The sequence below is a fragment of the Erithacus rubecula genome (genome assembly GCF_903797595.1).
Source record: "Erithacus rubecula genome assembly, chromosome: 2".
NCBI lineage: Eukaryota > Metazoa > Chordata > Aves > Passeriformes > Muscicapidae > Erithacus > Erithacus rubecula.
Genome location: NC_136685.1, coordinates 15,911,144 through 15,935,206, shown reverse-complemented (window position 1 = coordinate 15,935,206; position 24,063 = coordinate 15,911,144). Strand labels below are relative to the sequence as shown.

The 24,063-nt window shown below is 38.4% G+C and overlaps 1 protein-coding gene across 3 annotated transcripts in view; it reads left to right on the top strand.

Annotated features, from left to right (window-relative positions):
- The window catches only part of RNF144A (ring finger protein 144A), a 61,434-nt gene that overhangs the window by 10,771 nt on the left and 26,600 nt on the right, over positions 1 to 24,063 (top strand). For 2 of the 3 annotated variants that reach the window (XM_079332274.1, XM_079332275.1), the window contains exons 2-3: positions 3,755 to 3,837; positions 23,583 to 23,728. In XM_079332274.1, coding sequence (XP_079188400.1) covers positions 23,594 to 23,728 — 135 coding nt within the window. In that variant the 5' untranslated portion in view covers positions 3,755 to 3,837; positions 23,583 to 23,593. The remainder of the gene's footprint in view (positions 1 to 3,754; positions 3,838 to 23,582; positions 23,729 to 24,063) is intronic. The other variant, XM_079332276.1, reaches the window with a different exon arrangement.

The following is a 24,063-nucleotide window of genomic DNA, read 5'->3' as shown; positions in this document are numbered from 1 at the left end:
ATTTTGCTGAAGTTTCCAGGATGTAATTCTTGGTCTCCTTGGCACAAGGTTTAAATTTGTTTGTGGCCCGTACCTGGCACAGCAGAATTTGCCTTTGCCCAGTGTGTTGTGCCCCTGGCTGCTGCAGGAGCTGGCACTGCTGAGGGATCTCATCTTTTACCCCGTGTCCCTTCCCCCATGGGTAGGGCTGACAGTGTAGGACTGTATGAAATGCTGTCTCCTGACAAAGCTAAGGAGGCTGGTGAGTACATGTTTTGCATAATCACAAGCTGTCACCACTGTAAAGTGAGAATCCAAAGCTGAAATTCCTTCTTGCACATGTAACCTGTCAAACCTCATCCTCTCTCCTGTGTGCCCTTTAGCATTTGTCCTTGGACCCTGTGGCTGCCTGACTGTGAGCTGCATCATGAGCTCTGACAGGATGAAGTGGAGAGAGATGAGTTCATGGCCATTTGTGCCTCCTGGCTACTCTTGGCTGGTACAAAAAACAGATGATGGGCTGTCACACAAATATAGAGTAGATCCCACAGCCTTTTTTTCCACATCTGCCCCTGGTCCTGTGCTGAGCCTGACACAGGTTTCCTAATTCTTCTGCCTGTCAGCTTATGGCTCTGTACAATGCAGCTTTCTTGTTGGGAAAACCATTACAGCACATCAGCAAAAGCCTGCCAGGTGGATGGAGCAGCAGTCGACTGAAAAATATAAACAAGTAGATAAGTATCTGTGGGAAATAAACTGAGAATCAGGATGTTCCAAGACTGGGCCTAGGCAAGACACCATTTAACATTTTCATTTCTAAGACAGAAGCTTAAAAAAAAAGCATCCAATTATGCTCTTTGCCAGATTGTAATAATAAGTAAGTAGCCACAAGGAATGATTTATTTCTTTTTGATGAATAAAACCAAAGGTATGTGTACAGGATGTGGCTGTTCAGGTTTCCTGGTGAAAAGGTTTCCAGACATGAAGCTTGAGGAACTGCATCCTGGAAAACAGCCACCCTGCAAAAGTGTAGGGATCAAGCTGGATACAGAACTCTTAAGGTATCAGTGCACCGTTACAGGAAGAGAGGGCTAATTTAATCCTTGGTTGATGAGATTTATAAAATAAGTATTTTTTCTCCTAGCATAGTGGAGGTGTTGTTAATGGCAATAACTCTCAAATTTTGTATCTGATCCTAGTTTTTACATCTTTAAAAGGTTTTTTAAAAGCCTTCAGGAGGTATAGAAAGAGCCACAATAATTATTAGTGGTGAAAAAAATTCCTGGAAATGATTTAATATGGAAAGGGTGGAGTGTAAGCAGCTGCTTTTTTTTCCACCTGCATTTTTATTAGCTGTTACTGGATTCCTGTCCAGATAATTTTAATACAGGCTTCTCATCCAAAGACAAATACCTAAAAATGCTGAATGGATTGATTAATCAGGTCAATTACTTTTCTGCTGATGGAAGATAAAACACTAGTTAAAAATTATCAACATAGATAAAACAGAGAAAACATACTGAGAAAGTGATTAAAATCATGGGTAAAGAGTTTGGAGGGGGGACTTTACATTAATTAAGTAGCAATAAAAGTGTTAAAATAGTCCAGCAGCGTGTGCAGTAGATGACCATTGCATATGTCCTTTCAGAATTTCCTGAAGTTGTAAACATGTGGTTGAGGCCTGAGAAAAGGAGGAGCATCTTGAGTACCAGGATAACCATTTTAGTTGTCTAAGAGATTAGAAAAAAGACTTCATTTTATGTGTATTATTTACATGTTCTTTCTACAGGATTTAGACATGCAGCTTCTCATTGAATATAATGATCAGTCTGCAGGCTAGAGGACTGGCATGATGCTGGCTATTTAAGAGTCTCTAGGGAAAGTCTGTATGGGAGAGAAGATAAGTGGTTTATCCATCCGTGTAGAGCTTAACCTAATAGCTGGATAACTCCAAGGAAATCTCAGAGAGAATGGTTGAAATTTCCAGTTTGGATAAGGGGAGGGAGAGAGAGAGAGACTTGGTGTGGGAGGTAAATCTGAGGTCCTTCTGTAGAGGATAAATTGAATTTTTGTGGTTGGAGGAGATTGTCCAGGAGCAAACAGGAGGAGTGACAAACACTGCTGATAAAGAATGATTTGTTTCCTCAGCATTGCTCCCCACTTTGCAAGATGGAAGTGGGAGGAAGGCAGCTCTGGTAGAGAGGTTAGTGAAGTGCTGAGTGAGGAAGGGCAAGGTTTTAAGAGGAAGAAAGATTAGGAGATGCATAAGTCAGATGAAGCTGATGCAATGACTGAGAGTGCTGGCCCAGGAGAAGTTGTGTGCTAAAAAGGAGAGCTGACAGAAGAGATGAAAAACATCTGTGGTAGAGCTTTAGGAAAAGAGTTTGAAAGCAGGTTAAACACTGACCATACCCTGACTGTACAAGGGACTGAACATCTTAGTTGCCTTGACAAGACAGTGTGTGTACACTTTTATTTTCCTTCTTAAATTTATTTTCTTCCTCCCACTTGGAGAGTGATAAGCATAATTAGTAGAATTGTCTGAAGAGCTAGATGGAAAGGTGAACAGCTACAGCTCTTCAAACCAGTAAATTGCCCTTCCTGCCATTAGAGAAAGTGGCAAATTTCTGGAGGTTTCCAGCCCCAGGCAGATTGTATGTCCAGGCACTATTTGTTATCCAGTTAAAATCTACTTATCTTGCTGTGGAGGTACTTGGAAAATATGTAATAATTTGTAGTGTTCAGTTTAACAATCTGATACATCCCATGAACCTTCTGACCCCAAGGTACAGGAAACAGTTTTCTTATTTTACAAGTAGCTACACCATAATGAAAATGGATTTTGATTTTCCTCCTGAAAGGTCAGGGTAATTTAGGAAGAGAACAATAACCATTTTTCAGTTTTTCCAATTTTTCAAGCAAGATTTGTTTTAAAGAAGTAGGAGGGGAAGGTTGAAGTAAGGAGGATATGGAAGAAGTGAGGAGGGAACTTTGTTTTGGTGTCACAGCTGTTAGCTGATCAGTAGCCTAAAATTTTGGAGTACATCTATCTAAGCTTTTTTGGACCATTGGTTGCCTGAATAACAGTAATTGCTGTTTGTTTGTTTGTTTGTTTTTTCTAGAAGTATGGTAGATATTTTTCCCATATCACATCTCCCTCTAAATGGAAATCAGTGGAAGATGAGACTGTTGCAGAAATTAAATGCTTATTTTTAGGAGTTTTAAATGTTAAAGCATACTTCAATAACTACAAATATTTTTAAATAGCAAGTTCTTTAAAACTTAAGATGAATAAGGAAGATGAGAATTTTGTGTGTTTGGCTATAAATTTATTCTGAGTTGCATTTTTGTATATTTGGTAACAAAAGACAGGTTTTAGGTTTAAAATCTCAGTTTGGGTAAAGAAGTTTTATGAGTATTTGTTGGAAAGGAGGCAGCTGATGGTTTATTTCTGAGAAAAAGCATTATTGGATAGTTTACTTCTGAGAAAAACACTATTGGATAAATCTGAAAAATGGGAAATAGCTTGCAGTGAAAGTCAGACTCCTGCCAATTGCTGTTTTCTGAATTCACAGAATCATAAAATTGTTTAGTTGAAAAAGACCTCTAAGATCATCAAGTCCAACTGTTAACCCAGCACTGCCAAGTTCACCACGAAATTTTGTCTGCTGAGAATGTGTTATCTTTTAAAAGCTGCATGGCAAAATGAAACTCTTAGTTCTGGCTTTATAGGGTCAGTTGAAATAAAGTGTAACACTTATCTTTTGTCTTTCAGGCCTGTCTGACACTACCAAAATTGTAGACTGGTTGGTGCTTTCTCATGGGATCCCTGTGACTGACAAAGGAGAGATTGTTGTGGTAGGTGTTTGCCTTGGCTGTCTCAATAATGCTTGGACAGGGCACAGACAGATGCAATTTTCAATGCAACCACACTTTCATAGGACTCTGATGCCAACAGAAGCTGTGGGAGGGGAAAAATACTCCTGAGAGATGGGTTTTTTACAGTCTTTGGAATTGCCCTTTTTATGTGGTTCCCCATAAAAGCAAAACCACATAGCCTGGGGTAGTATAAGAAGAGGGGATTTGTCAAAGTTTGCTTTTAATTATGGAACTCTGGTATGAAAAGGGTTGGTTCATTTACCAAAGAAATGTAGGAAAGCAACGAAATCTGCCTTCTAATTAGCTACCTAGCAAAATCCAAGTCACAGAAATTTGTTTGATAGCAATCCTCAAAGCACAGTTTAACACTACCACCTAAAATGGGCTCACTAGGCTTTCATTCTTCCATCTCTACATAATGTGTGTGTATATATAAACACACACACATAAAACACATAGAAATATATCTTATCTCTGTAACAGAGCCTGTTGTGCCTTCATATATGGTTTATGATTTTAATAGTTCCATCTCCTGTATAGTATATATGTCCCATATACTCCAAATAAGGGCGTGAGATAATAGATTTCCTTTTTGAGATAGCTATAGGAACTCCATAGCAAATTATTGATGTAATTGGTAAATGTATCTCCTGTCAAACAAAAAGCATAGCACTTATTTATCTTCAGATCTTTCAGAAGGCAGCAAAACTTGTTTTTAAATAATGAAAACCTACGTGTTTCTCTCTGGTTTGGAAAAGGTCATCCTGCAAATATCACTAGAGCTGCAAGTTCTGCCTTATGCTTGCTCTAGTATGTGGCTATATGCAGAAATAATGACATTTTTAGATTTTTATTTGCCTGAGCTCGTGCTGTTGGTAGCTTTCCATTTTTCCAAGCAATGCTGCTTTTGCACACATTCATTTTCTGGAAATAGTACTAAAAAGTCATACTTTTTAGCAGATTGTGCAGTTTTTTTCCCTCCTTTCTTTGAAATTCATGTTCTTGGCTTAGTTATCAAAGTGAAATGGTGTTCTTACTTGGCTCCTTTTGACTACAGGAAAAACCTCTAGTGAAAACAATCATACCCTCATTGGCTTATATTTTAAGTATTGAAGATTTAATGTAACAATCTGTATACTCTGCTTGAATAACATATCTTAATATAAAGAAGTAATTATATAGCTAGTTGAAATATATTTAATCTTTTTTTCTGCTCCATTTTTACTAAGTGGAAAAGTCTATGTTTTCACATCTTCTTTACAAGCAGAAAATCTAATGGTAGGGGGAAGAAGAGAGAGAGCATTTATTTTAGAACAAAGTGTTTGATACTGTCCTTTATATCCCTTACTTAAAAAAAAGTTGAGGTTAAAAATAATATACAGTTTTATTATTTTCTTGTTTTCCTTTAATTAGTTGATTTAAAATTTAAATGCAAGAAGCAGAAAGGGTTGTTTTTTTTTTTTTTTTTGTCCTCACAGTGCTGCAGTTTATTCCTTTTATAAACTTTTAGCTTACAAGTAATCAACATTTTTTCTACTTTTAGAAAGCTATGCTAGAAACATCATTCCTTCCTGATACTTAGAAACTTGAAGGTAATCTTTATAAGAAGTGAGAAATGGCAAGTTTAAGCATGTCTGTCATTGGGGTCAGTGATTTCTTGAAATAGTTCTTCTCCTATTTAGTGATGTACTTCACCCTGCATCATGGCTATTCAGGGAGTGACCATATCTCTTCTTGATCTCCAGGTGGGAAGCTAGATGAGCCAAGGTCCCTCAGCCTCTCTCTCCTTTCCTTCAGCTCTCCATCCCTCTCCTGAAGAGTCCCGTGCCTTCAGCCATGGTGGTTTGCTTCTGTACCAATTCACCACTGTGTTCTCTCACCAAGCTGTGTTCTTTCAGCAGCACAGCTTGTTCTGTTCTTACCTTGCTGTTTGCTTAGTTTTCTGCCTCTGAAGATCCTCAAACTTCTCCAGGCACTATATCCCATTTTCTGAAACGTGAGGGGAAAAAAATGTGTAGCACAACACAACTCACAGGAGTGGTGTCCATTGTCTTGGAAAAGCATGCATAACTTGTCAGTCTTTTTTTTCATTTTCTCAAGCAAGTGGAAACCTGAGTTGAATGTGATAGGTTCTGGCAAAATTCAAACTGTGAACTTCTATGGTCTTTCCCTGGCCTTTGATCAGTGTGAGGGTGCCTCTGACACCTTGTGAACATACACAGTTAAAATGTGCCTTGAGTTCTTGAATTTTTCTGCTGCCTTCCAACTCTATTTCACTGAAATGGCTCTAAGGGATTACTGAAATGGAGCATGTCCTGGCAGAGATCTGTATTGGAAAATATTTGTGGCATACAGATGATCATGAGGTATTTGTGTAAAGAACAAGAACATACCATACATAGCTCAGATGATTAATACAAAGCAGAGAAGTGTTGCCCTCTGATTTTTCTCATCTGGCAGACAAGATCCTTTCACTCCTGTCTGTGTGATAGTGGACATAGGGGGACAGCTCACTGATCTTTCCTAAGCACCTAGAGAGGCTTATGCTCTTGTCATCTTCAGACATGCTTTCATAGCTTGCTCCTGCTCATTAGTAGGGAGAGAAGGGAGCAGATGGGCAAAGTTCAGAGTTTGCCAGTAAAATGCAAAATTCTTCTCTAATGATCTAGTGTTGGCTTGAAATTGCGAGATTTTTCTATTGGAGTTGATAATTTCTCTCGTTTATAACCTCAAAATAGTTCTAATGCTTCATTTCACTGTGGAAGGAAACAATCAAAATATTTTGGCTTTGCTTCAGATAAAGATGTTTTCTAAGTAGCTGTCTACAACCTTAATGGCAATTGAGACCCATGTAAACTGTATCACTGTGCCATAATTCAGTGACAAGGGAGTGATAAAGATCTAGAGATACAGTAATAATTTGAATTGTTATTATCATAGTTATCATTATTATGTTGTCTTATGCCAGTAGCCAAAGGCACAAGTTGGTTCAGGCTGACACAGGAAACCGGTAACTAAAATAAAATTTAATAAAAATGTAAATATCTGTCTGCAAAAGTCCAAGTGTTTTTCACCCTGTGACTTGAGGAAAGAATTTCATTGTGGAGATGACAAACTCAGTCTGTGATTTCAGCCACAAAGATAAATTTATTTTTAATTATAGTTCATGAAACAAAATGAAAGACTAAATGTATTTATTTGCTTTGGTCACAGAAAATCTTCCCCACTAATAAAGAAGGGTTTGAAGGAGGGAAATATGTAACAGTATGCAAAATTATTATAAGTAAATTATCTCTGCTCATTCTGAAGCCATCTGTGTTTCTTTGTTTGCCTGGTTTGAGTTTAGCTGTCTATAGGTAGTATATACCTGTTTTTGTTTATGCTTGGGTCTGTGGCAAGCTCAGATCAACATGGAAGTTCTGACCAGGCATGACCTTCTCAGCCTTCATGGTTTTTAATTCTTAGTTTTGAATGCCCCTCTGGTGCTGCAGAAGAGCTTAGCATCCTGTTGAAATAAATAGCTGGAAATTGCAATTCTGAGGCTTTGTTTCAAATGTTGTGTTGGGTTGGTTTTTTTTTAATTTTTGTCATTTTGTGGTCACAAGCTGTTTTTTTGGGTTTTTTGTTTTTGTAACAGTATTACCTTCTAACATAGAAGCATTTTGGGGTTGTACCGTATACCAAAACCTGATTAGGAGTTATTTCTCACCTCTTTTGAAGTTTGTAGAACTAAATCTGGCTGTGAATGTTTACCTTTTAATACAGATGCTATATATATGTGATACTGGCTTTTTGTGGTTTGTTTCAGCTTCAGCAAAATTACTTACCTTTTTGTTAAGAGGAGATTGCAAAAGTTAGTAGAGTTGGGAATGGTTCATTTTTTCCAACTCAGCATGTGAGAAAGGAAATAGAGAACACTGATTATTGCAAATGTACACAGTATTAAATGTGCTGGAATGTACTGGCAATGTGTGAAGCAGGGAAAGAGGCACAAGTCAAGACACTTGTCTGCTGTTGTGTATTTTGACCTTTATAAAGTTAAGCAACCACTGAACACCATGCAGCAATTTTTTGTCTTGTGCAAAAGAATCTCATTGCTGTAAGTCAGTACCTAAGCTTTCACAAGCTTTCTTCCACTTTTTTTTTTAATGCAATGCACAGTATTCTATTACAGTGGTACTTAAGAAATTTTATTGTCCCAAGATCCAGACATTAGTGGATCCTCTAATTTTCTCTGATCAGTTTTCCATTCTCCTGGTAATACATTTATCCTAACTTTCTGTGTTTCCTGTCATGTTAGTATTACTAAATCTTCCTCCCATCCCCAGCAGTTACAAATCCAGCTCTTCCTGCTCTCTTTTGGCTTGCATTTTGCATGTCTCAATCCAGTTTCACTTTTCTACAAAAATTGCAGGTTGACTTGAAGTAACACTGCAGAGTAAGAACTGCCAATGGGAATGAAGCTGCTAGAGAGATCTGAATCTCACAGAGGAAAACTGCCCACTTCTTCCCTTTTCTTTTCTGTCATGGTAAAAGGCTGATTTACAGCTTGCCTTATTATTCAACAGTCCTTTTAATGTCTCTGTTAGAAACTGAGGTGCTGGTTCCCATTTCTGTCAAGCCTTGAGCTCAGAGCTGGGGAGAAAGCAGATTGGTGGCTGGTCAGTCAGGCTGAAGCTGAGCTGCACAAGCAAGCTGGTTTTCTCAGGGCCTATGGAAAGAACTTCTCTAAGCACTTGGGAGCCTTCTCAAACCTCAGTGCTTGCTGTTCCAAGCCCAACAACTACTTTTCAACACTGCTTTCTTTAACCAAACAGCAAAACCAGTCTCCACAGAGGAAAACATTTAATTTTGAGTATTAGTAGGGAAGGCAGAAGAGAGCACAAACTGTCTTTGTCAGAGGATAATTATATTGTCTTATGCACTACATACCACTTTGCCTTCTTTTTCCATCTGCTAACTCTGACCACTGCAGTCTTTGCAAGAACCCAGACCTCCTGGTTATTTCAGGTCACTAGCAGGTATTACAGCATCCTCTTCAAGCCTGCTCAGGTGATTCAGATCTGTGGTTAGAAGTTAAGCTCAGTCTATTGCTCAGTATTAAAGTATTGTGCCCAAATGTGAGAGCCTGTATTGCTATTCAACACCTGGGTGAAGAGGTCTCTGCCCAGCCCTGTGAATTCTTACTCTAGTGCCATTTATCTGTGTCCATAATTGATTTCTTTTATAGGGCTTCAATTATTTTTATACTTTTTAAATCTTTATCAGCTATTTTTACAAATGGTTGTTTACTTCTATTAATTTTTTAACAACCTTATGGTTAGAAGCCTCATGCAGTCAGCTTTTGCTTTATGTGTTTTTAAATATAATATTTGGATGATTCCTGGTCTATATATCCTTCTCATTTTTACTGTCTCCCATGGGCCTTCTTTAGTAGGGTTTGGAGTTTTTTGCTCTTTTCAAGTACAGATAGATTATGAATATGCTGGTAGTTACTGACCTAGTTGTTTTGTCAGTCATATTCCCAAACTCCCCACTGACTCAAATGCATGACTGCAGCTATCAGACTTTACAGAGTTTAGAGTTTATCTTGCACTGCCTTGGCTTGCAGCTGGTCCTCTATGTCTGAGGGTAAATCCTCCCTATACTTCATCTAGAACAGAGTTTGGTGGCGCTGTAAAAAACCCTGAATTTATTCTGTTGCATTATAGAGTCTTCCTACACTGCTTTGCTCTAGCCTTTCCCACCTAAGTGAGTTCTGAAGCCCACTTGGTTCAAGTTGTGATGCTCTTGCTCCCATCTGTGCTCACCAGTATAAAGGACATGCACTGCTTTGTGTCTCCAATTTTTAAATGAATGGCTTGTTCCAACTCTTTGGAAAAGCAGCAGCCAGCTCCTGTATTCTTCCCTCTTTGTTTTTTCAAGTAGCACTGCTTTGCTCTTGAATCTATTAAATTGATTTCCTTGTGGAGAAAACTCAAGAGCTGCCCTTTGCCAATTAACTGGAACAAAATACTCTGTTAGTGACAATGCGGGTTACCCAGGAATTTCAGAAAAGAAATGTGGGATACCTTTGTTTAAACAATTGTTCTTTGGTGGTGGGTTCTTGCCATTAAAAATTCAATAGGAATTCAAAAATTTTCCAGGTTTTGTTCCTTCCTGAAAGCTTTTTTTTTTTTTTTGCATAGTTTTAATATTGACGAACTTTTAAATCCTAGTCAAGTGTTTACAATTCTTAGATGAAAAAAACCCAAACAAAACATAGTGAATGACTTAAGGCCTGTGACACAGCTCAGTCATATAGCAAACTAAATTTAGGAAGATTAATAGCCATATTTAAAATGAAATTTCTATTATTGGCCTCCTAGATTGCTAGGTGCAATAACTTCAGCCAAGAAAGAGATTGAATTTGTTACTAGGAATATCTAAAAACCAACCACAAAACCTAATTTTAAACAGTGGGTTGTAATCCACGCTGTTTGGTTTAAAACCCCTGCAACAATTCCTTTCTAAATGTCTTTTTTAGACTAGTATGTCAGACTTCTGGCTGTTTTTTCACAATGTCCTGAACATAAAACACTATGATGACCATTAAAGTAAATAGGAAAAAGTAACAACTACAAAACTTTTAAAACATACATATATTTTAGTGCAGTGGATTCCCTTTAAATAGCGAGGTATGTTTGAAGAGGTGGGTGGTGGTGTGTGTACCATGTTACTTGGTTGGGACCATAATGAACAACCTCATCTGTGATCTTCCCAGCAGCTGGAAAGAGGGCAGGCTTCTGTGGTTTGTGTCTTGTTTGGTTTGGGAAAGCATGAGTTGAACTTGGAAAGTTTCCTACTATCTGAAATGTACACTTGACCTCTGGGAAGTGTAGAGTATTTTTGCCTACCATTTTTTAAATTCAGCCTTTTAGTCATAACTTTTTCAAGAAAAGTCTTTTTTCTTCCTTTATTCCTTGTTTCAATGTTGACTTGATTGGTCTGCTTTTTTTGGGCTGCTTGCAAAGGGATGAAAGCTACAAGAATCAAAACTGCTCAAACAAATACTGGATCAGGATATTTCCTGATGCCCAAGCAGCTCTGCAGACAATGGTTGTTCACTAAATTCAGCTTCTCATGTTTTCTGAGGCATTTGGAATTTAGTACCAAGGCTATTGATATTAGTTGAATTGTCTTACAGCTTGTTTGTATTCATGTAAACTTCTGTAAGCCCACTGCAGTATGTACCATGCAAACACAAGACAATCTTTTTCCTTCAGAGGAGTTTGGAGTTGATTTTTGTTAATAAATTATTTGGGACTGTTCTGAGTACCAATGTGAGTGTATGTCAAGCTCTTGAAAAGGTTTTTTTCATACATGAGTGATGTCCCAAGTAGAAGGCTTGACATAAATATTTTACATAGGGAGAAGCATGTTTTCAAAGAACTACTAACCTTTTCTTAGATCTTGTTTTTGTGGGACAAGCTTTAGTTACCTTGTAGGTAATGGACATGGTCTGATCATTTGTACCTGTGGTAGGAGCTCATTTTATGAAGTGAATGTATATGTAAATGGTTTAAATATAAGCATCACTGCTTTATTTTATATCCTTCTTTAGGAAATAAAATTACTTAATTCTGATATTTTTCACTTCTAAAAGCCATCAGGACTCATTGATAAAGGTCTTTGACTTTTTGTTTTTAAAGCTTTTCTTTATAAACCCCTATAATAATAGCCACAAGCTTCAGCTGCCCTAAAAATGCTTTGCTCCTTGCCACAACAAATCTATGCAAATTCAGTTGCTTCATGCAGCAAGCCAGATCTTTCTGCTGAGAAACTGAAGAGTAAGTAGGTGTTTTCTGTCCCTGTACCCAGCATGTTTTCTGCTAGTAACCAGGTTAGCACTGTGACCCACCAGATATGCAGTGAGAGCTGTGCTTCAGCATCCTTCCTGCCCACATGAATGGGCACATAAAAATTACAGATTGAGCAGGATTCATGTGGTTTGTACAGATACAAAATGCATAAGTGCTCTCATGGATGTTTAGCATGAGGTATGTCCTGAACACCAGTTGCAACATCTGTGTTAATTTGGGGAAGGGATTATGGTCTAGGAGTGCTAGGAGATGATGCAAAATGGTAGCAGGCAATTCCTCTCCTGAGCAGGCTGTCACATTCACTGCATACTGAATCTGCAGCAGAGTTAAGTGCTCTGGTGCTCTGGATGTTAATGCCTGCATATCTGAGATGTTCCCTCTTTAACAGGACAAATTTATGGGAGTATGTAGAAGGTGTAAGGGATTGACTTAAGTGCCTTCAGCTTTCTTTTTATAGCAATACAGTAGCATGTGTGGCAGCATCCTTTTTTATTTATAATTTTATTGCAATTCAAACTGATTTTGCTGACACCATGTTAGAAAAACTTTATTTAAATTATTTTTGCTAGCTTATTCTATTGGCATATTCTTTGAATAATTTTTGACGTCTGTTCTGTTTGTGTAACTCAAAAGCCAAGTCTCTTCCATAATAATAAAGGTTAAAAATCCCAAAGGTTGGAATCACAGAGTGGGTCAGATCATCCAGTCCAACTTCCCTGCTCAAGCAGGGTCATCCTGCAGCACATGGCACAGGTTTGTATTCAGACAGCTACTGAATTTCTCCAGTGAGGGAGACTCCACAACCTCTCTGGAAAACAAGTTCCTGTGCAGTTACCTCCACAGTAAAGTTCTTCCTCATAGTCAGGTGGAACCCTCTGTTCATCAGTTTCTGTCTACTGCCTTTTGTCCCTACTAAGTTAATTAATTGGTAGGGAAAGTGATTTGCCACTCTAGAACTTCCAGTAGCTTGTTAAGATTTTGTTGTAAATGAGGAAGCAAACTATAGTTCAAGTACCAAAATTTAATTTTTAATCTTAATTTACTTCAATTATTCATGAGTAAATGGAGAAAACTAAATGTAAAGTAGAAGTAATAAACCAGAAACCAACTCCTTTTGATTTTTTGAGCTGTCCTCAAGTGTACAAAGTAGTACAGAGAAAATCCCAATAGCATTTCTTTGCACAGGTTCCCAGAATTAGAGGTCTGTAACTGTATTTGTTACCTGGACAAGGGGAGCACTGAAGGGAGCATTTCATTCACTGTAGTGATTCTGTGCTCTTTGTTTCTTCCCTACCTGTTATGCTTTCAGTACTTCAGCCTTTGGTTTTGGTATCTCTGCCTGTGTGGTTGCAGAGGCGTTGGGCAGGGTCTGCCATGTGCTGCTGCTTTCTGCAGTAAACAAGGGTTATATATGTGTGCTGTACTGCAAGTGGTGTTTTAAGATAGGGAGGGAGGAAAAAAGCAGCGACGAAGCTGTGGAAGCATTACTGTGCAACAGTAACATTACTGTGAATGATTAGAGCTGGGGTAATGTTGAGGCTAATGTATTATACCTCTGAGAGTACTGTTACATGCTGATTCTCTGCAGAGGGAGAAGTGCTCAGGCACATGTACTCAGGCAGCTAATGCACTACTCATCCCCCCATCCTCTGCTCAGCCTGTGTGGTGTGGTGGGTACCAGCTGGTGTCTGTCTGACTAAGCTGTGTGAGCTGTTCAGTTATGGGCCAGAAGAAGTTATCAGTTGTTCCTTATAACACAGGTCATGTTCTAATAATTAGATTCTCTTTTGTTTGGTACGTGCAATCTTGGTGGTTGACACTGACATAAGAACTTTCCCTTGATTGTATTTGTTAAAGGTCTTGCAAGGCCTGTGCTAAATAACTTGACCAGACAATTGCTTAGAAGAAAGAGAGAAATTAAGCATCTGTCCCTAATCCAAGCACTGTTGTATATTAAACATCTGTCTTTAAGTTCCCTGGCCTATGTGTGTGACATATCTGTGCACAGGCATGTGCTGGTTGTCACACAAAGACATAATTGGAAAATGGAACTTTGAATGTGTGAGATTAAACTTGGAAACAAACACCACTTGATTCATCAAGCTAGCATGGCTGAGATACTAGCATAGACCAAAATATAGTTAAATTTCATAACACTGCTTAGTGGCAAAATGCCCCTTTCCCAGAGAGGAAAAGAGAAGCCAGTTGCCAGAAAACAGTGAGAATGAGGAACTGGACTGTGCTACAGAAAACATGATGGGAAGAGGGCAGGATGCTTGAAGCAGGAGGAAATAAGAGCAACAGGAGATAGACAAAACTTCTATGAGGATGCTGGGGAATAATCAATTAAGTTTGAACCATGCAAAAAGAGAGATTTGAATCCAGAGTCATCAAGTTTGTAAGTCTGGAGATTTGTTGTAAAATGTCCTAGCTGATAGCTGTAATTTTTATCATGTAAAGCATCAGATGATTTGAATAATGGTAAAAATATTTTGTTCTCATCCATTTTTAAATTTAGGACTACTAGTAAGAAAAACAGTGTGTAACAGCTAGTGTTTACTAGACTAGATCCTGTGTGCAGGATGTATCAGCTTTTCAGTGTTTGAGAGGAGGGGACATATACTGGTATATAATTCAGCCCACTGCATAGCTCAAGCTATTTGGTTTATTATTAGGGGACATAATTCTTACAGAAACGTGTGGTGGTTTGTTTTGTTTTGTTTGGTTTTTTCCAGTTTGGGTGGGTTTTTCCCCTTGGCTGAAGTGCCTGGTAATAGAAACACTGTCTTCCTCTGATGGTCTTAAGAATCACTTTACTTCCTCTCTCTGAATAAGAAGTGTAGACAGTTATCTGAAAATCTGCTTCTTTAAGCACCAGCAGTAGCATAACTATCTTGGGCAGTCTACACCATCCTATGTTTTCCTTAATTTTAGTTTTGTGTCACACCAGCATGGTGAATGAGTGTGTATACCATGTCATCTAATTCCCAGGGTGAAATGGTATATTACAGAAGCTGGTGATTTGGGAGAGAAGCTGTCTGACTTCTTGCTAAAGTTGCTGACTTTAGGCTCAGATTTGGAAAAAGAAAATTCCATGTGATTGTAATGAGAACACAAAACATATCTATAAAGATTTACTCTATGAAGAATCTTTGTACATCCTTTCTGCTCCTATCTATTAAACATGCTCTCTTGGTTCTTCTTCCTGTTTAAACTGTTTGTGGAAGATAACTTCTCAGAACAAGGGAAATCTTCACTCTAATATCTGAGGGGTAGATCTGGGACATGAGACTAGGAACTTTTCCACTCTGAGAGCAGTGAAAAATGCCGTCTCTTATCAATATCTACCTGGAATTTTGTGTTTGTCACCAAGTCAGAACGGGGAAGTTTAGCAGACTTCACCCCACTGAATGCTGCTTGCAGCCAGCAGCATATCTGCTTTGCATTTCAGATCTAGCATAGGAAGGGATGGCACATAGGTATGTGTTGTCTTATAGCTGACACAGGAGCTGTTGTTCAAACCTGAGCTCCACTGTTGGTACAAGGTGACACCTGGAGAGGGTTTGTGGTGAGTTTTTCAGTCCCATGTACTCTGTTCCTCATTTGAAACTTGAGAAGTGCGATGGAAATGCAGTGTGCCCTAAGCATGCATTTTGTTGTAGTTGCAAATAAAAGAACAGTTTTTATTTCCTTTTGAGAGGTGGTCCAAGTGTCTCAGTAAGAACTAGGGCTCCATTCCTCTTTCTTGCATCTTCAAATTCACAGTAACTTCGCATAGCTTTAAATGTGGTTTCTAGCTTTAAGCTTCTAAGGCTTTTCTTTCTCCCCCCAAGAAAGCAACCTCTTACAGAGCTCAAACTTGGTGCTATTTGGACTCTGTGTAAATGTAGTTCTTACTTTTCTGAGAGAGTCAGCTGTGGAGAAGTAAAAAGCTTGTGGTATGTCAAAGCTTCAAACTACTCCTTAATGATTTATTGCTAGTGTGGAGACAGCCCAGAGTGAATTAATTCATCAATTCCTGTAAGCAGAGAGGAGGGAAAGAATAGGAGGAAACAAGAAAGGGGGTGGAGGGGAAAAGAGTTGAGGAAGAGATAAGAAAAACATGGGGAAATATAGGGGATGGGAGGAAAGACATAGCAAAACAGTTGTTTTTGACTGTGTGGTCTAGGAATTCCTGGAAAAAAAATAAGGTGCTTCCCTAGAGAGCAGTGGAATTGTCTGTGCCCTTCTTATTACTGTGGCCTTTACAAGCAAGCAGTCTTTGCTCTTGAGTCACTTCTGACTGCCAGATAGTGTTGAGGGGTTTTTGCTGTTGTGCTTAGGTTACAACTTTAGATCAGACTCTTTTAGGCTGGCTTCATCTTGCCTCATTTTAAGACCTCTTCTGTGTGCAGCTGATATTCCCTTCTCTGAAATACTCAGAGCTTGAACATTCTGTGGCCTCCCTCAGTTTTGTATAGGTCTAGTTGTTGCTACAGCAATTCCCAGATGGTGCCTTGGTGTTTGCCCCAGTATTCCATGGCAGTGGTTCACTGCAGTAAAGTTTCTGGAAGTTTCTAGTAAGGATCTAATAGGTTCATGACTCTTAAAGCAATAAAATGAGACAGACAGGCTTGTTCTATTCAGACCAAAATTAGATCCAGTTGATAAACCAGTTCTACAGTGTCCAGGATTTTTCACCCATGTTATGTGGGATGGAGTTTTCCCATCCAGCAGAGATGAGGATGCTTTTGAAATGTATATCATTTTGACCTTGCTGTTTCTAATTATCTTAAGTCTTGTGCCTCTGGCTGCTGAGAATGCTCTGAGGTGTGCAGAGAGGATCTGGGACTCTAGTACTGGGAAATTGCATGGTGCAAGCACTTCCCATCTTTTGCCTGAGGTTGTCTGCTGCTCCAGTGCTTTTATAATCTCTTGGATAGCAAACATTGCTCAGAATTTGTGTGTCTAAGGAATGTTCTTTAGTAGTTACCCACCTATCCTTGTTCATGTCATCTTTTGGGAATATTGAATATTTGGATCATATTGCAGTGAGATTTCACTTCAGTTGTTATTTTATTCTGTATAACAAAGTACATTACCTCTGGGAAGAGCTAGGAAGTTGATCTATTTCAGCTATTTTCTCCAGATTTCTCCGTCTTTCCTATGTTCTCTATTGTCTTACTTATTACACCATTTTTCTTTATTACTTTTTTCTTACCTTTGACTCTTCCAGTTCTTTCCCTTCTGCCTGTTTGCCTTTCTCATCTGCAGTTTCTTTCAGATGAAATTAGGTGATTTTCTTTTTTTCTTTGAAATGTTTTTATAACAGCCTCACCCAGTTTATTTCAGGTTGCTGTTGTTTGGCAGTGCTACAAGAAGCCACAGTGGCACCAGTGCTGGTGACAAACATTGGAAAATGCAAGGTCAGGAAAGGCTTTGGCTCTGTCCCATTCACAGGCTGTATTTTTTGGAATATGTGCAAGGATCTAGCTCTCCGGGGCACTTCTGCATGGATATCTTATGGCATTTCTATTTGTAGTATTTCTTTTTTTGAAGGAGGAGTTTAAACTCTTATTTTCTGTGTTTGTTGCCATAATATCTTTTCCTCTCTACCCACCCATGTATTTGATAGACAGTATTCTCATATCCATAGATCCAGAAACTGTCCATTACTTTTCTGATTTTTAAAATCTTTCATGGTCTGTGCAATAATCAAACCACATTGTCTAAGGTTTTGGCAGAGGTGGTTTACATATATAATACTCTAATTTCTCTAGATAAGAAACAAGGAAAAAAAATTACCCGGGTATTTAGCAAAGAAATTGGTGTGGGTTTTTTTTGATTATTTTAACATGCCCTAACAGTGATTGGTCCTTGGAGCAATCCACTAGTTGTATTCTGTTTTGCACTCCATGTTACTGTTCAGATACCTTTTATCAGCGAAAAGACGTATTCTTTCTTTTTCTTTCTTGGCATTGGAATGTTTCATTGTAGTCTTTGTACATATATATATTTACACATCTATACATACATATGTATGTATAATATATATGTTAAATATTTAAAATGCAGGATTTTACCAGTCAGGGAGGTAAAGCAAAGAAACATAGTGGCTATTCATGAATGGACTGAAGCCCTGGAGTAATTGTTTCGACTCAGAGTAAGAGCTTTTTTCCCACGTCCTTCATTGTCCAGGAGACTTGAGTTGCTGACAGTGTTCTAAAGCTTATACACGGTCTTTTCCCTCTTCTGGGTTTGGGCCCTGGAATAGCTTGAAGGTAAGAACATGGAGAGGATCTGAGGAGCTCACATAGACACACAATAGACAAGGTGTTGACACAACTTTCTGCACTGCTCTCTAAGTACAAGTTGAAGTTTCCTACATGTTGAAAAGAGTTATACCTATAAACAGCAGCCTGCTATACTGCTGGAATAAAGAATGTGGCTTTAGCACTTGGGATTGGCTGGAATTCAAAGGATGATACCTATCAGCTAGACTTGTGCAGTTGATTGTGGATCAGATTTATGAGTAAGCCTGGAGATGTAGGTAGGCATTTGACAGGTTGACAGGATTTAGGAACCTGAGGAAGGCAGGCATCAAAACTCTGAAGTCAGTAATCTTTAAACATCCATGTAAATCAATCTTGTGTTTGTGTGACTGACACCTATCAGAGAGAGTGAGTCTGCTTTACCAGGCAGTTCTGTGGAGATGAAGACTTGAAGACCCAGTTACTGCAGTGATAGATGCCAGTAACTAACTGTGATTGGTAATTGAGAGATACTAAGTCTGCCTGCCAGTTTGTGTTATTGTAAAATCTACCTGGTGGGTGGATGTAATAATCTGTTTTTATAAAGTGACTTTAAAATGATCTTATCTGTGCTTTTGTTGCATAATAAAAACTGGTGCCACCGACACAAAAAAGTTGCAAAGTGGTCAATTATCTCATATAGGCTTTTCATATGATCCTTCTGAAGATCTTTGGAAAAGCCTAGAAACAAAGATAAATGGCATCAAGTCCCAGCTCTGAGAAAGAGGTTGCAAATTATGCAGGCTCCAGGACTGTTGCTGAATGCTCTTAGCCACCAGCCTGGATCATGGGGGGTTGTCCCTGCTGCCATGAGGGTACAGCCCATGGCTGTGGGATCACACGAGCCACAGCTCTGGCAGCAGAGGAAGGCTCAAAGTCAAAAATATTGACTTAAAAGATGTGGCAGGCAGTGCCAGTTCCAGGGTGCAGTGTAGCATTCTTTCTGGAGATTACTGCACTTCAGACATCTGTGGGCTTCTTCCACATAAGTAAAAGTCTGTAGCTTTTTGTATAGACTTATATTTTTATAAATATTAGTTGTATAAATAGATAGTATAGGAAACAAACTTCATATATTAAATAAAAACATATAATTGTACTGACAGATGTGCTTGGCTTTATATAGGAGGAAATGTAGTCTATGTTATGTACTTTTTTAATCTATAAACACATATACTCAATACTAAAACTGTACTATAGCAGATGTCTAATTTCATCTAGTAGCCTGTATTGCTTTAATTAGACCTATTTTGATAAAGAAAGACAAGAAGATCGGGACCAAATTTTCAATCCCATTTAAGTCCCTTCCGTTGGTTTCTAAAGAGCTGCTTTTCATCATGTCAGTAAATTCAGATTAAGTTCATCAGGTACACTTAAGTCATCTGCCTAAAGGAGTTAACTGTCTGTCTGGTAGAAGAGGGGACCGAAGCCTTTAATTTAGAAATTAAACTCATCCCTCACCTAAAGCTGAAATTGAGATTCTGCTGAAATCTGCATTTTGAGTCTTGCTTGGTGGAAAAGACCCACCAGCTAGTGTGCTGCATATAATTTCAACCCTATTTTCTAGTCACTCTTCTCACATAGGCAGTTATATATCCAAAGTGTAGATGATGCATTTGCAAATTAAATGTGAAATACTTGACTAGGCTGCAGTAAGAGAAATCATATTGTTTTATGATTTCTTGAATGACTTGTGTGTAAGAAAGTTGCATTATTTCCTGCTTTCAAGGAAGTTTTCACAGTATTTCTGCTTTACTGTTTTCTGCAACTCTTTGAGGCCTAAAAAGAATTGTTCTATTCTTGACTTACCAGAGGTCATCAGCCACTTCTACTCACTAGAAAATGTAGTCTGTGTAGGTGTACCAAAAACTGAGGGATTACTGTTCAGAAATACAGTTCATATTCATTTAATTTATTAATTGTTCTTCAGAAATAATGAAAGTTTCCTTTTTATTCCATCATCCAATCTTTGGGAGTGCCTGAGTCACATTCATGTATAGATGTGTTATTACAATCACTTCTGCAAAGGCTCCCTTTCAGTGTGGACATGGACACAATTGAAGAATTAAACAGTCATTAGTCAGATTGTTAATTATTTAGAGCAAGACTGCTCTGAACAAACTCTTATTAAAACTATTTCCTTTTCTTCTGACTTCTGGTTTGCTTTGGGATGCTGTTCTGGAAAATGATGTGCTGTCTTACCATATATCTTACAAATTCAGTATTACCAGATATGGACCACAGTCAGCAAGAATATGAAAATGAAACTGACCTTGACTGCTGTAGAATTGGGAGCCTGAACTGATGACCAACTTCTCTGATTTTCTGTGTCTCTGAGTTTGATTTGTTGTATCAGGTGTCAGTATTGATGTTAGGCAAGCAGTCTCCAGTGAGCTATATATTTAGTGTGCTAAGGTCTGTTGAACTGTAGTTCTGTACCTGCACTAGCTGTATTTCTTGGGACCTCCTAGCAAATAGCTAAACTATGGGGCAAATTTTTTACTGATTGGTTGTGTGACTGGTGCCATCATTCAACACAATGGCACACCAAGATGTTTTTTAATATCTTTTTCCTCTAGAAATCCTTTTAGTTACCTTGTCTTTCTTGCAATTACTTAGCATTGTCCCTGAAGTATTGCACATCGCTAGAAAGCATGAGAACACAATCTGAAACCATAAAAGGCCACAGTTTTGGAACAGTAGGAGTTTTAATCTTCTTTTGACATGAGGTGTTTGTTTTCTGCTTTTCTCTTACAATGTTATTGTTTGGCTTTATGCTTTTTTTTTTTTTTTTTTTTTTTTAAGCTTTTCTAAGCATTGTGATGTAAACATAGAAGCTTATTATTTAGTTGCAACAATGTGCTGGGTGATCATGAAACAAGACCTAGCCCATGCATTGAAAAGCTTCATTCTCCATTCCTGTGCCAGGGGTGTACCCCAGGAGAGATGATCTAGTGGGATGTGGAGGCTTTTTGTGCAAGCTCTTTTAGGCTAGGTGGCAAATTTCTTGGTCCTTGCTTTAATGGCACCAGTGACATTATGTCTTCCCTTTTCCCCATAATGAATGTAAAAATTCTTTATTGAAAGGTGTTTGGCAAGGAGGTGAGAGCAGGAGTGGCTCTGCTACCATTTGAGGCTGAATTCAGAGTTTGCTCAATTATCACCATGTCTGAATTCAGGGTGGATTACATGCCATCTGTATGGGGCAGCTAATTTTTTCTTGTGTGCTGAAGTTGACTTGAAAGGCATTTTACTTTGATTTGTTCTTGCTTTGCAGAAGATAGAGGAGAAATATTTCCCAGTGAGGTGTTACTGCAATATAGTTGTTCTGCAAAAGTGGAATTACCACAGTGATACCAGTTAGCCTCTGTTGAATATCTTGGAAAAAAAGGCTAAGCCTTGGAGCTGAAAGCTTGGTATTTTCCCTTTGTTGACACTTATTTACCCACACAGAATATATATATGATTTTTTTTTTTTTACCTGAATTAAGCATTGTCCTATATTTGGTGAGCTTTAGTCTGAATTGTCAGATTCTACATTTTAGCCATAAAATTTTCTATGACTTTGATCTGCCTGATGCATGCAAGTACATCCTTAACATAAATCTGTCCTTCATTGTTCACTTCCTGGTTTCAACTACTTGCAGCCATAAACATCTGATGTGCATTAAACTAGGCAGAAGCAAATAACTGATAGCAGGCAGTTCAGATGTGTTTGATCACTACTTCTCAAATACTGCATGAACCTGTCTGTAAATGTCAGATAAACCAAAGTTTGGAAGAAGAAAATTGGCTTTGCTAGTAAATTGTGTGAAATGAAAAAGTAGTGGTGAAGCAAAGTAGCAGTCTAGTAGCCTTAGAAATCGTGGGGTTCATTTGTGTCATCGTGTTGGACTTGGATGTTGAGGTCTCTTGTGCACAGCCCAAGTTGTATTCATGTGTATTCATGTGCTGTTCTGTGGGGCTGTTCCATCTGTTTCCTTTGAAGCAGTTTGGAGTTTGTTTGTGGGGTTTTAGAGGAAGTGCTCTACAGCAGCCCTGGAAATGGGGTTGCTTAACCTTTATTCTCTCCCCACTTCTCTCTGTTGACTGCACTAAAATAGAAGTCTTTTGGTGATACTTGGATATATCATAAAAACATTTTCTAATGAGTTAGACTGAATGGGAGAGCTGACAAAAATCTTCACTTTCTTTCAGAAATGTTAGGGACCTTGGTGGAGTCATGCCCACAATTAATTGAATATCAAAGACTTGCACTTGAAAGAAATGTTTGTGAAGTCTGCATGTAATTTCTTGGGGGACAAAAAGCACATTTTTCTTGAACATCTGTCTAAATCTAGTCTAGTAAGCATTAGTTTGTTGCAGTTCTGGAGGTCTTGTGAAGTTCACAGATTTGACTTAAAACTAGCAGTTCCTGCAAGGGGTACTGGAGGCAGGTGGGGGGGGAAGAGGGGGGGGAAAAAAAACCTCAAAAAAACCTGTAACCATGACTTTAATAAAGTAACTGCTGATATGACACAGCCTAATTTTGGGAAGGAGAAAGGCATGATAATGTGAACCTCTCAGCATCTTGCGATATAAATTTCCTACGCTTGGAAGGTCAGTGTCAAATGATAAAACATTGCTAGTAAATATGTTGTTAAGATTTGATGTACTCCATAAGTTACCCTAGATGTTTTGGGGGAGTGTGTGGGTTTTTGTTTTGTTTTTCTTCATGCAAAATTTATAAATTAGCTTTCCTCTTTTGGGGAATACATTTCTTATGTGCAAGATTTTCTTTCTGGTTAGTTAGTTGACAACACACCATCTGGGCCCTGAAGCCTAGGATAAAGATTCTCTGCATGATCCTGTCCTATCACTATCTTGAGGGTGGTATATAGGTTATTACAGCCTCTTCTTCTGGCTCACTTTATGCCCTTATTTGCCCCCGTTGTTTGTTGCTACAGCAAAGTTGTGTTCTCAGCATATTGAAAGGGTTGGAGGAAAATGCAGGCTAAAACTTGCAGTGTACTCAAAATATTTATTGTTCTTGCTAAAATTAACAGCAAACTGATTGATCTGTCATGCTCCTGGGAACAAAAATATCTGGCTCTGAGAGCTGAAATACCATCATGCTGGAAAAGGGCATAATAAATGCCTGACTTATGAAGGACCTTTTGAGTCTTGCCTGGGTAGCTGAAGTTAAGGAATGTCATGAGTAAAGTTTAATGTTGGTGAGAGAAAGCTTGTAACTAGTGATGAAAATCACAGGAATTGGAAATGAGATTTTTGCATCTGTAATGTGCAACAAAACCCTGTGACCTAAGGGTATTCCTTCTTGCCTTCATATGTTTAGTGTATTGTGTGTTACTTTTCCTTCTGCTTTCTCTATGCAAATTCTATCAGGTAGGGGATAAAAAAGGGATTGCAAGTGCTGGCACTGTCATGTTAATTATTGCTGATTAATTAGGTCTTTGGAAAAAAACAAACCCACCAGGAAACAGCTGACAATGTGATTTCCAATGACAGAAATGTACTGAGTATCAATATAAGGAAATAATGGAGTATCTTTACTTTTTGTGCTGTTCTTCAGACAGCTCTGCAATGACTACAGCAAGATACAGGCCTACCTGGGACTTGGTACTTGACCCATTAGTGTCCTGTAAGCTCTGCCTTGGTGAATACCCTGTGGAGCAGATGACAACAATAGCACAATGCCAATGCATCTTCTGTACCCTGGTGAGTTTCTGTTCTTTATTAGACATAAAAAATCAAGACATGAGTTAAACTGCAGAAATAGTGTGAGTTTGCTGGATGGGACTCAGCCTGAAGTGTTGGTCTTGTGGTGGAAATAAATATTTTTTACACAAAAGCTAGGAAGTAGGCCTTTGTTTTCCTGTAATAAAAAAAATAATTATTCAGCACTTCAATATATGTATTGTTATCTCCTTACTGAGATTATTCACGCTTTCTCTTTTATCAATCAGTGGCTTGGATTTGGGGTGGTTTTGCTGCCCCTTATGTATCTTATAAAAAACATCTTCTAATGAGTTGGACTGAATGGGAAGGCTGAC